Raw genomic sequence first — 12,926 nt, forward strand, 5'->3', positions numbered from 1 at the left:
TGTCGTTTTATTATCATACATGTTTCTATTACAGGGCTGCGTGTGTCTGTGTGTCTGTGTGTGTACGTGTGTGGCCCAGAAGGGGGATCAGACGACACGTTATAAAATGTACTGCAGCTATTATGGAAAAGCAACAACCACACCAGCAGGCCAACAAAGCAAGTCTGCAAGGGAGAGTCTGCTGTTTCCAACCGTGCAAACTCACCTTTCATGTTCTGTCATCGACGCTTTCATAGATTTATTCACTCGAGTCGGGAGAGTTGTTGTTACTTCAAAAAGGAGGATTATGAAAATGAGCATCTGATGTGTATTTTTCATATTTTGCACTGAAGGGAAACGGGCTGTAGTCCCCATCAGCGTGGTGACAGCCGCTTGATTTTCATAGGGCCCAGTTTGAAGGTCAGTTTAATGGTCCATTTGTGTTTTGTAGTCGTCTTGCTTCAGTGGAAGCTTCAAAACAAAGAGTGTCCGACGACGCAATAAATAGCATCTTTTTATGAGTAAAACATGTCATTAAAAATGCAGTATGTCATCCAATAAGGCGCGGAAACTGTTCGATTGCACAACTTACTCTCCAAAGAATCTATCAAAACATTTCTGGGGAAATTGATTTGCAAACTTGGCTCGGCTGTTATCAGTATGGAAGGCAAACAATGTTGTATCAGACAAGACTTGAAAATGCCAATTCTGTATCAGAAAAGCATTTTCCTGTCACAACACTCAAGAGCTGCAACCATTCTCCTTCACACTTCCAGCTATGATAACAGCTTCAAGTGTCAAACATATGTCTGCAGAAAAAGCGTAGGAGAAAGTATCACAGAGGCAAAGGGAAGAAAGTATGCTGAATATCACAAGATTTTATGTGTCAGGTGATGCTGTTTTTTATGCCTGTTTTTCTTCATGAATAAATGTGATAATTGCTCTTGCAAAATCTCAGGCCAACACACCATATTGATCATGGTAAAGGTGCTAAAGCAGACACTTTGCGTTCCTTTTTATGTTGGTATGATAATACTGTTTTTCTACGAAGGGTTTCTAACCTTGTTCAGTGGCACCTAATTTTCATGAAAACTCCCGAGAAACATATTGTTCTAGAAATATCCAGCACCAGCTTCTGTACAATAACTTTTCCACTTTTCCTGTGCCCAAGCAGATCAAGGAGCACATACAGCCAAGTGAGTGTAATTAACTTTTTTCCAAACTCATTTGGATAATCTCTCCCTCAGTTACCTTAGCTTGTGTGAAATTCCCAATTAACTATATCCCGGCAAAAAAAAAAACACAACACAAAAAACATTCAACGCCATGTGAAATTTCTTAATGAATTCCTTTGTCTCTGACTGGCACAGATGAGGCATGAGAAAGGCACATGTACGGCGAGCGTATTAGTTAGGCGAGCCCATGTGATGGTGCCCGTTCACGGCTGACGGAGCGTTGGTATCCTCGGGCATGGCTGCCAAGCTGCCAGTCTGTGCCGTCACACCTTGCTGCCTTTAAAGATTGCCCTGCAGAGACGGGGAGGGGGTACGGAGGGCCTCACGTTTTTAACAACGCACAGTCTGGCAACCCAGGAGGGTTTACGACTCAGGATCGGTGCCAAGAACTGCCCACCAGAGAGAAGGGGGCGAGGGGAGAGGGGGTGGGACGACTGCAAGGAGGTATGGGTGTGGAGCACACGGTCACATTAACGCAAGGTATGTGTGCATGAATATGTGCATATGAATGCTTCCCCTATATTGGTGTGTGTGTGTGTGTCTGTGTGTGTAAGGAGAGGCAGCTGGGTCCAATAGTGGGGTAAGTATCCAACAAAACAGTATCACAAATCAATTCATCAAGCTTTCTCTGTGACATGTGAAGGGAAAGAGAAAAGTGTCATACAATGTACCCTTAGAAGCATCCACACACACACACACACACACACACACACACACACACACACACACACACACACACACACGCACGCACACACTGCCTTTTCTCAGTAATCCACACAAATGGCAGTGGATGGCAGAATGTAAATGAGCTGGTTATTACACAGCAACGTTCATCAAGCTGAGCTGGAAAGACTTCAATGGCCCTGATGAATATGCATGCAAATTTGTTAATTAAGTTAATTATTCTGCTGAAAATTCATTTGTCTTCCCAAGGACATTTCTGCGATGATTTTAACATGTTTCCACCATTAGTCATGCACGGTGCTATTGAAAATCACTTCTGCTCACCTTTTGGAAAGTTGCGGCCAAAAAAGGGGGAACGGAACACCTCCAGATGAGGAGGAGGCGGGACGAAGCAGGTAGAGGACAACATATCAGGGGCGTGGAGTGTGGTCGGAGGTAGACGGCAGCTGGTGCAGCCTGAGGATAAGGAAGGGTAAGCCAAAAAGCATGGTCTGTAGGATATTAGCTCAGTGGGTAGAGCACTGAGGAGCCAGTGCCAAGTCTGGAAGTCCACTTCTCATCGGGACCATCCAAGCTCAAAATGCTTTCATTCATAGCACTTAAAGCGTTTATGCTCCGTTTTGTGACGTTTTCCTGAAGTGAGGTTATGTTAGGTTGGGGACAGACATGTAAATGCGCTGATAGTCTTTGACATGCAGCTTGAAAGCTAAAGGAATGAATAAATAAATGTCCTGGGAATACATCTGTTTCGTGATGTTAATAGCCTAATATGTTACTGTACACATACCATTAGATAGACATATTCCCTGACATCATGTTAATCCTGATTTTAATCTGAATATGTTACAAAGGCATCAGGGGTTGAAACAGAGGCATCGTATGATAGCAGTTACATGAGTCAGGCATGAAGCTTAGACTGCACGCATGCACGTGTCATCTAATTTCATCAGAGTTTCAGGATTCAACTGGTGTTATTGTGTTTAATGTTCCACAATATTTACACGATTGCTGTTACAGTTCTTACAAGTGACAATGATTTAACCATGAGTAATGTCGTATCTTGTTATCAAACTGAATTATATTGATTCCAACATTATTTTTCTCCATTAATTTGTCCTTTATTTAAATTGCCTTAAAGGTTTATGTTGATTTATATATACTTTGTGTTTATTCTATCCAAAACTAAATCCAGGTTGCCTTTTCAAACAATTTACCCATTTTAGTTTGTTGTGTATTTTATCATGTACAGGTAAGTAAAATTGAATTAGTATTAAACAAATACAGCAACATCTAAATTGTATGTAATTCATTGACCAATGTGAACAGAAACATAACATATTGAATGAAGTGAAACACAGGGGGAATACAACCATTCCCTCGTATTTGAGGCCTTATGCATAATTGTTTGCAACATACATTACAGGTTTATTCCCTTGTCATGTTTCTGGAGTATTGTCATGTTGCCTTATCGACAATCCTTCTCCCGTCATTGTCCACAATGCTACAAAGTAGTAAAAAATAATACATTAAATACTAGTAAACAAGAGAAAGTTTCAAAGCGAGAGATTCTGTAAAAAAAAAATAATAATAATAAAGAATAAAAAATGAAGTGAAGATACGTAAACAGCCAGATGGGAAAAATTTGAGCAAGAAACATCAGGACGCACTGTTTGATACATCAAATGGCCAGTCTTACAAGAGGCAGGCAAGCCTTTGCAGTAGGTTTAGTCGGAATATCCAGATGTTTGATTTGTTAATTAAGTCTCCATCGTAGTTAATCACTGTGTTTTTTCTATCTGACAACAGCAGGTAAGTAGAGGAGAGCGACCCTAAAATATAAAGATATGATGGTGTGGGAAATGCAGAGACAGGCTGCATTTGTTCTTTGTGCTGAGTATTTGTGTTTGAAAACACAAAAAAAGTTGCTGACAAAAAAAAAAAACTGTATTCAAAGCAGTGCAACTCTTCAGAGATCACTGGTGGTGTTTTTTTTTGTCAGTCTATCAGTCTTAATTTTTTGTGGCTGAAGATTGTGATCATTAATGCTGTCCAGTAATAATGAAACAAACAGCATTATGCCAATACCCATGTACCCTCTAGTGGAGAAATGTATCATTGCATTGGTAAAATAAGGCCAAGATGCAACATGACAGGTATAGATTATTATTATTATTTTTTTTTTATCTTTTAAGAATCTACTTCAAAACGTGTCACCCTCTTGGATTCATAATTGGGAAAAGTAAAGATGTGTTTGTTCAGAGTTAAACAGTACATCTAATCTTCTTTTCAAATATTTTATACCCATGACTAATTCAATCAGGATGCAGCGCATTAGCAAAATGTCATACATGCCAGTCTATGTCGTACGAGGATTAAGTCATCCATATTTGTTCACTAAAACCGTTGTTTGTTCTGATAAGGCTGACACACTTAATCGATTTCCACGCAATTTCCTGACAGTCCAGATTAACAGGCAATAAGACTTTATTAGCAAAATGCACCAAAATACACACACATTTTCACTTTTTCAAGGCATCAATTAAATTCACATATGGTTGGAGTAATTATCGTTATAGATAACTGGAATTAAAGGGGAGATATCAATGTGAAAAAAGGAGGGTGAGGTGCCCTGGAGAAATGAAGAGCAGGAAGTGTGCGTTAGGGCCAGGCAGTGCTAGTAGAAGAGACTACATAAGAAAACAACAACAGCTGTTTAGCTTGTGGCTAAAAACAGGATGGAACAACAACATCATTTGCTAAGAAAATGATCCGGGAAAAGAGATTGTACTGACTCGAAGATATGAAATAGGATGCCTTAGATTGCCTTTTCTATTTTATCACCATCTGGTGTGTTCTTCTTCTGTGTTGCTCTAGTTTTTTTTTCTTTCTTCCTCTGTGGTTTTTGATGTTATTAATTCTGATAATAAACTTCCTGCATATTGTTTTATTTGCATATTAAAGTCAGAAATCAGAAGGAAAAAAAAAACCTCCAGCTGACATTCAAGGTAAGATGGGATCTATCGGCGGTTTGATCACTTCTCAGAAATGCTTCTCAGTCCAAAAGAAAAGTGTAACATGAGGAACTATGCAAGATTGCGGGGAGGCTGTTCCCCAAAATGCATCATATGGTTGCGATGCAGGTTTGAATCGTCTCCACTCAGACATGAATTGTTTCGTATTTTGACTGCATTACGATGCAGGATGTTATGAGGCACAACTTCATTCTAACCAATTCATCGCACAATTCCATATAATATGATAATATTCGGCACGAAACCCTCTCCCGATGCCTGCCAGAGAATGTGTGAGCACACCAGTGACTGCTCTGCCCTTGACTTGTATCCATTCATCCAAGCGTGCTGGATGGTTTAGTTAATTAAGCTTAATCTACCCCCTGAGACAGATATGAGTGCTGTTACAGTGGCCCACTGAGATGTCCCTATACACTCTTTTCCGGACCCCCCGTGGAGCCATCAGGCCCACGCTACTCAACCATGTTCAAGTACACTGACAGGGCTCCGAAGAAACACATTACATATAATAGAGTTAGAAGATTTGGACCACAGAAGAGGAACAAAAAAAGGAACAAAAAAAGGTTTGTGAAATAATAGAGTTACATGACTTAAACTGTTGGAATTTATGGCACACATAATACAAAAAAAACCCCCACACAACCAAAAGCACATGGACTGTTGAGTCAGACATACTTGACTGAGTATGATTTTAATCACAAATATGCAGTCTGTTATATTTTATTGATCCTGCTGCTGAGGGCTAATTTGTTTATTCTGTGTCACATAGACAAGGTCACTCCACAGGGAAACATTCCCGAACATATTGGCCGGGCCCATGCGCAAAAAAAAAAAAGTAGAAGGAATAAATTACCCAGGTATAGAATTGCTTTTATTTGCAGTTAAAGTGGGCGCACAAGGAACATTGTCTGGTTAATTGATGCTTGCGCATAATGAAGACGGAGACTAAACAGGTGTGGATATAAATATAACATCTGATATGCTGGGGATACTGCTTGACATACACTTTGTAAGCAAAAACAATGTCCTTGGAATCAATTCATTTCACCTTTTTAGACTTAATCTTTGATTTTTGGTTACAAAGACATGTATATTTACATAAATCCATAAGGGACAATAAGCAACTCGATCAATATTCAAAACGCAGGCTTGCTTTACAAACAAATATTTTCTAATCAAATTAAAGATATATTTTTGTATAGATATTTATTTTTGCCATATTGTTTCATTTAGTGCAGTAAAATCATATAACAATGTGATCTGAAGTGTTGATTTGATTACAATTAAAAATGTATGCTACAGCTGTTTGGGATATATTGAGTTTTGCCGGTATTGATATTGTCATTTAAAATAAAGTGAATTTAGTAGTAGTAACTCAAGTTTAGTATAGACATTTCTTAAATGCTGAATTCATTAAGTCTCAGCACTTGGATCCAGTTTCTTCTCTTCCTCTTTCTCGTAAGCCAATATTGCAACAACCTCAAAATATCTCTGCGCTTTTTGTTTCGTCTTTAACTAATCAGCAGTTTGTTTTTCTCTAAACTCAACTCCCCCAGCATGATTCAGCAGTATTTTCATTTCTGCCTGCTCTCTATAACTCTTAATCTGTAGCATGTGGCTATTTGCAAAATTCCTTCCCCCAAATACTGACTGGACAGTTGCGAAGCTAAGATCAATCATAGCTCCGCAACTGTATCCAGGCAAGGCATGTACTGCATGTCAAGCTTTGGATTGTATTTTGTTTGAATGCTGTCTTTTTTTTTCTTTTTCTGGTAAGCAAAAAACACACGAGGAAATCTGTAAGGGTGGATTAAATCCTCGATTTGGCTGCAGTTGTTAACTTGAGTGCTAAAAACCTTGATTGGCTACCTATGGGAAGCTATCCAGTCGTATATCCAAGACCAAGCACTCCAATTGTTTGTGGGTTTACCAATTAAAGCTGCAGTGAGAGACATTGACATATAGCCCGGTCTGCTTTTGGATGAGACTCACAGGTCACACGTTCATCACTTTTGACATGGTATTTTTGCTTAAATTAGGTTGAGAGTATAAAAAAAGGAAACTTGTAGCAGAGCCAATTCAAAGTCTTTAGGGCGGTCCTTCGTATAATGTGCTGCATAAATGAGTCGTAAACCAAAAGATGAGTTACCATATTTTTTACTTCTAAAAGCATATTAACACACCACCATACACACTGACATGCATGAAACTTTTTTCATTTGAACTTTTTACAAATATCACTTGGTGCATTTCTGAAATATTTATATATATATAAATAGACCTCCTCATATTTGTAGGGAAATATGCAGTCATGGGTGGTATTAAATACATTACATGTTACATAAAAAGCACTTAAAGGTGTATCATTGACAAAAGGGCACATCTATTCGGAAGGTAGTTCCAACATTACAGCAGAATGTACATTCTTCCTCTTGGCCTTCTCACAGCATACACAATTCTTAAGATGTCTATGCAACTTCTGTGCGTTCATATACAGCAGAGGGTTCATGCAGCAATGAGAATAAGCAAGTATACGGCAAATAGAAAATACAATCTCCAAGTGTCCGCTTGTATTGCAGTCTTTGGGTTTATACAGGGACTCGATGAAAAGCAAAATATTGTAAGGTCCCCAGCAGATGAAGAAGGCTGCAACAATGCATAACACCACCACTATGGTCCTGTACCTTGTTCTGTTTGAAGGCTGCAAAACTATCTTGAGGATGGCGGAATAGCAGAAAACAATGATGGTTAATGGGAGGAAGAAGAGCAGGGACACTTGGAGATAATAGCCCAGATTGACATCATCGCCATCAGAGGAGTCCACACAAATGGAAATATCGCCCCAGTGTTCCACCTTCATGTTGATAGCATCTCTGAAGGATGCAGCACTGCTGATGACCCAGGCAGCTACAGAGGCTACTACTGCAAACCTCTGCCTCTTCACGGAGGTGCTCGGCCACCTGTTCAGCACCACTATTATGAAACAATCCACAGCCATGGCAGTCAGGAGAAGGATGCTACTGTACAAACCAACGATGTAGGCCGCAGTCATGAGTTTGCAGGTGAACTCACTAAAGACCCAGTTGTGCAGGTAATAGACGGCCCAGAATGGCAGCGTCACAGTGAAGATCAAATCGGAGCAGGCCAGGTTCAGCACAAAGAGATTTGTGACATTTTTCAGGTCATCATAGACGACGAGCACCAGTATGAGCAGACAGTTCGCTGTGAGACTTAAGATGAAGATCAAAATGAAGAAGGCACCACTGATGGTGTTAAAGTCAAATATCTCCTCACAAAGAAAAACCACATCAGTGCTGTTGTCCACAAGTCCGTCGCTCAATGTGGAGTTCGACTCCATTGTTGAATTTCTGGGAAACACGGCACGACAATTAACAAAATATAATTCAGACAAGGCGGATGGTCTCAAAAAGCAATTCCTTATATTCAGATGAATCATGCCTCATAATCATTAATTAATATTTCAATATGGCGCACAATTAAGTACTAATTTGCCAAAATATGGCAAACAACTACATTCAATTTAGGCAACTTACCCTGAATAATGATGGTTACGTCTTGGGCTGGATTGTCCTGAGCATGGAAAGTCTTTCATATATAACAGAAAACTGAAGGTTCCTCTTTTTGTTTCACATTTAGTCAGAGATTATGCAATCCAAGAGCAAGAAAAGACTTGATCTCACACTGAATGGGTGACATAGATGCTGCTGAAGAGCACGGAGGTATTCAAAAGAGAGACAATCCACAATTGTTTTAATTAATTTTATTGTAAAGCATAAATGTCAATGCAAATCTGAATCAAGATGATGATGACATTATCATGTGAAAAATAATCATGAACAAATTCCAAATCATCAAAAGCAAAATCATCTCTTGAAAAGAAAAGATTTCCCTTTTCACTGGCATGACTCCTTCAAATGTTGCAAGGGACATATATAATAATTGATCTAAATACTAAATATGAAAACATAAAAGTAAAACGCAATTAATCAAAGCAAATCACAAACAGTTATATTTTCTTGAATGCAATGTATTATCAATTCATCAGCTGACATTAAACATTCCCTTTCATACAAGGAATGCATAGAAATGGATCATTGTTCTTTAATAACAGTTTGATTGGAAACTACAACGTGAATATCGGAAGCAATTGAGAATAAAAAATATTAAAACATACAAATCCTTTTGTCAAAGAAAGTCTTATAGATCACATTTCTTCCTCACACTGACGTCTGAACAACTGAACCTCTTCACTGTGTCGGCATGTTTTTATGCCTTCATGATTGACTGATTTCATATTTATTTTGATTAATGAGCAGGTGTACAGCTGTACCTAATAAAGAGGCTTTAGAATTTATGTCAGCTATTAAGAAACTTATTGTAGTTTGACAACTATGCAGGGTAGGCCTAGTGGGTAATATAAACAGCCATGCTGGCTCGGTTATACTTTGAGTTAAATGCAAAGTCTAATTTGGCATTTCAATTTCAACCATCTTTCTGAAAAAAAAAATGATGACAGCACTTGTTATTTGAAGTTGAAACCTTTGTGACTTTAACAAAGTTAAACAAGAATTACTTTGTGGCAATAAAAAAACGACATCTCCGATGAAATGTTTCCAGCATAGCAGGTGGGTTGAACCACGTCATGCTGCTAGTAAAACAGTACTTTGAGTTAATTATGTTATTTTTTTTGCAGTATGTTTTTATTTTTATTTTTATAAGTCTACTTCAGATTCCAACAGAGCTTTTGGTATGTCTCAAACGTCAAACATACTTATGAGTTTGAATGAATTATGAATGTGTTTTTTGTGCATACTCATTGATAGGGTGATAACCAATTATACTAAATGTCCATATTATAGACATGTTAAATTCTGACATGGTTTGCCAACTCTGTGTGAGTTTCTGTATCCTACTATTTTTGATCAATAATAACCTCAATAATCTCTGTGCTTTTATTTTGTGTTTGCTTTTTGTGTTTTTACAGAATGCGCATGACACTTTATTCTTATAACCTGATATTTCTGGTTTCATTCCAGCTCCCTGTATCAACTACATTGAAAACTCTTCACCGCTTGTTAGCGATGTGATTGTCAGTCGGCTTTGCCGATTGCGGATGCCGCTGTTCCTGTGACCCCAGCCTTTCAGCATTTTCTTCAAGTGGTTTTTGAATTTAATCCCCACAAACACATAAAACACAGGGTTGACGCAGCAGTGTGAAAAGGCAAGAATTCGGCAAATGTAAAAGGCGTAATCCAGTGATTGTGATGCTTCACACAGTACTGCCAAAGTCTTTGAGTCGGTAGTTTGGGGCCTTATGTCCAACGACCTTAGAAATATCGCTACATTGTAAGGTGCCCAGCCCACAAAGAAAACAACTGTGAGGGTTAAAATTAGTTTTAAAGTTTTGTTCTTTCTTTTTTGTACAGTAGGACGCAGCAACCTGTACATAATCTGAGAGTTGCAAAAAATGAACACCACTGAACTCAACATGAAAAGGACATTTTGCATGTAGATGCCAAATAAGGTCCAGGGAGAATTTTTATGCACACATTGATTCTGGTCCACTTTAGTGAAAAGGAAGGCTGGACTGGCGGCCAGTGTACTCACAGCCCAAACGATCACACACGTTACAACACTGTAGGAACCTGTGGTGGACACAATGTTAGACAAAGGATTTATGACAGCTACATAACGGTGAGCAGTCATCAGCATGAGGAAGATGCTACTGCTATAGAAACCAACGTAGAAGACAAAGTTGACCATTTGGCATATATGTTCCCCTAAAGTCCATCCATGCACATGATTGTAGGTCCAGAATGGCAGACCTGCGGTGAAGAAGAGGTCCGAAATAGCCAGGTTCAAGATGAACGCGTTGGTGAGGGATTTGAGATTCTCGTACTTGGCCAGAATCACAATGACCAGGACGTTGCCAAACACACTGAGAATGACCACAATGGGGAAGAGCACTGGAGTGATTATCGCCCCAAATTTTATGACATCTCTTTTGTTGCATATTTCATCTTCATAGTCTTCAGTGTAATCGTAGTAATCATTTTCTATGGTTGCGTTGACGGTTGAATCATTTGCTGCCATATTTCCACAGCAAGAAGAACGTCTAAATATAAAAAAAGCTTTGTTAGAGACTTCATGGTACAGAAGTGTATGTGATGATTACATGTGGGTTTTTTAAAATTTATGTCACCATTTTATTAGGTAACATGTCAATAAATTGTATCTTGATACATGGCGAAATTTTGTCTGGAACATTATTATGTCTCAGAATGTCACTTTACCCAAATTACAAAAAAACAACATATCTTCCTACTTATATTTGGGGTTATTCAGCCATGTAAATTCATTTTGGTTTTGTATGCTGACAACTTTGAAAATAAAAAACTAAGTTATATATATATATATATATATATATATATATATATATATATATATATATATATATATATATATATATATATATATATATATGTAGGCATGGGAAAATCATATTTCATCATGATATTAGCACTTATTAGTTAAGATTGGTGCGTGAAAGTCGGTCGGTGCTGGCAACACAGTCCCACAACTGTTTTCACATTTTAGTTCTCATGTTGTTTGCTAAGCAGGAATACAGACGTCACCTTTATTCAGCTACACTATGCTCCCTTCAAAGCAGCAAAATATGTATTTTGGTGTTATTTTGGATGCCAATACATAAACAGATGATTGAGAAAATGTGTTTTCAGGATGTTTATACAATTGACTAGCTACAGTCTCTTTCCATCAACAGTGTTCCAAATAATCTGGAATATTCACAACTTTACTATAAAAACTTCAGGACCTGTTTTTTTGTGTGTGCATTAAGGTTGCTGCTGAAATTCTTTTCAAGTGCCTTTAAAGCAGATCCATAACTATCTATGTGCCTACCACTAAAAATAAGTGAGAAGTTAAATATTGTTGATTGCTTTAAAGCAATATTCTTGAAATAAGGAGATACAGCATTCTTACTCTAATTTCTATCTTTCATATAACACTGTCAGGTTGAAATGAAAAGATACAAAGATATTTCAGTAAGATTTTCTTTTCTTTTTTTTTCTTTTTTTTTTACAAAATACAGAAACAGTATGAACTTGAACTTCAGTATCATGACAGATCCTCACTATAACAAATACATGAGAAATGTGGAAACTTACAGGATACCTGCAAACACCGGAGTCCTTCATGCAAGTGTAATGAAACTGGGAGTTGTTCCTTAAGTATCAACCACCAAGGTGAACAGAAATCATTTTCAGATCACCCACACAAAAGGCATCTGTGAAAAGACTTGTTCCCTTTTTTTAATCGTTAATACTTGTTTTTGATGGCCGTTATACTTTGATACTGAATACTTTTATTATATTATTTAAAAAAGAAACATATTCCATTTTACATGAATATTACATGAACTATTAGACTTGAGTAAAGCACTCCAATTCATCAGTTTCTTACAACTTTGTCCAAGTTTACACACAAGAATGGAGGAGGCCGTGTCTTTGAAAAGTCTCCTTTACACTTTTACAAATTGTCCCAAAAAGGTGAAAAAGGTGAAAAATGGGAAAACATTTTATCCGACAAACACTTGTCTGGTTTCGGCGTCCTGGAGAATCTGAGACATTTAGGGATTTTTGTTTTGTTTTTTAATTTAGTATTATTCACACAATAATACAAAACATTATAATTATACAAAATACATTTATTTACTAACACTCAAATACCAATGTACAAAATGTTGAACATAGGCTATTCAAAATACATATTTAGATGCATCTTTAATACATGATAAAAATGTTTTATCATTTTACTTTACGCATGGATGTTATTTAATTAAATTAGTTATTAACAACAATATATTTTGTTAAAATTCCTTGATCAAAAAATTATGTCGGGTATATTAAAAACAATTGAATATTATGTTTATGAGGCACGAGATATGTCTCAGCAT

At 37.6% G+C, this 12,926-nt stretch overlaps 2 protein-coding genes across 2 annotated transcripts; both read right to left on the bottom strand.

Annotated features, from left to right (window-relative positions):
* Window positions 1–1,385: 1,385 nt before the first annotated feature.
* On the bottom strand, window positions 1,386–8,288 carry xcr1b.2 (chemokine (C motif) receptor 1b, duplicate 2). Its single transcript, XM_068600957.1, has 4 exons — window positions 7,376–8,288; window positions 2,223–2,354; window positions 1,582–1,648; window positions 1,386–1,491 (listed from the first exon to the last, which is right to left on the bottom strand). The coding sequence occupies exons 1-4, from the start codon at window positions 8,286–8,288 to the stop codon at window positions 1,386–1,388; spliced, it is 1,218 nt and encodes a 405-aa protein (XP_068457058.1).
* A 1,712-nt stretch (window positions 8,289–10,000) lies between these two features.
* xcr1b.1 (chemokine (C motif) receptor 1b, duplicate 1) lies at window positions 10,001–11,044 on the bottom strand. Its single transcript, XM_068600968.1, has one exon. The coding sequence runs from the start codon at window positions 11,042–11,044 to the stop codon at window positions 10,001–10,003; it is 1,044 nt and encodes a 347-aa protein (XP_068457069.1).
* Window positions 11,045–12,926: the final 1,882 nt, after the last annotated feature.

Source organism: Clinocottus analis, unplaced genomic scaffold (genome assembly GCF_023055335.1).
Source record: "Clinocottus analis isolate CAN_PGR_092001 unplaced genomic scaffold, fCliAna1.0.p SCAF_11, whole genome shotgun sequence".
Lineage (NCBI taxonomy): Eukaryota > Metazoa > Chordata > Actinopteri > Perciformes > Cottidae > Clinocottus > Clinocottus analis.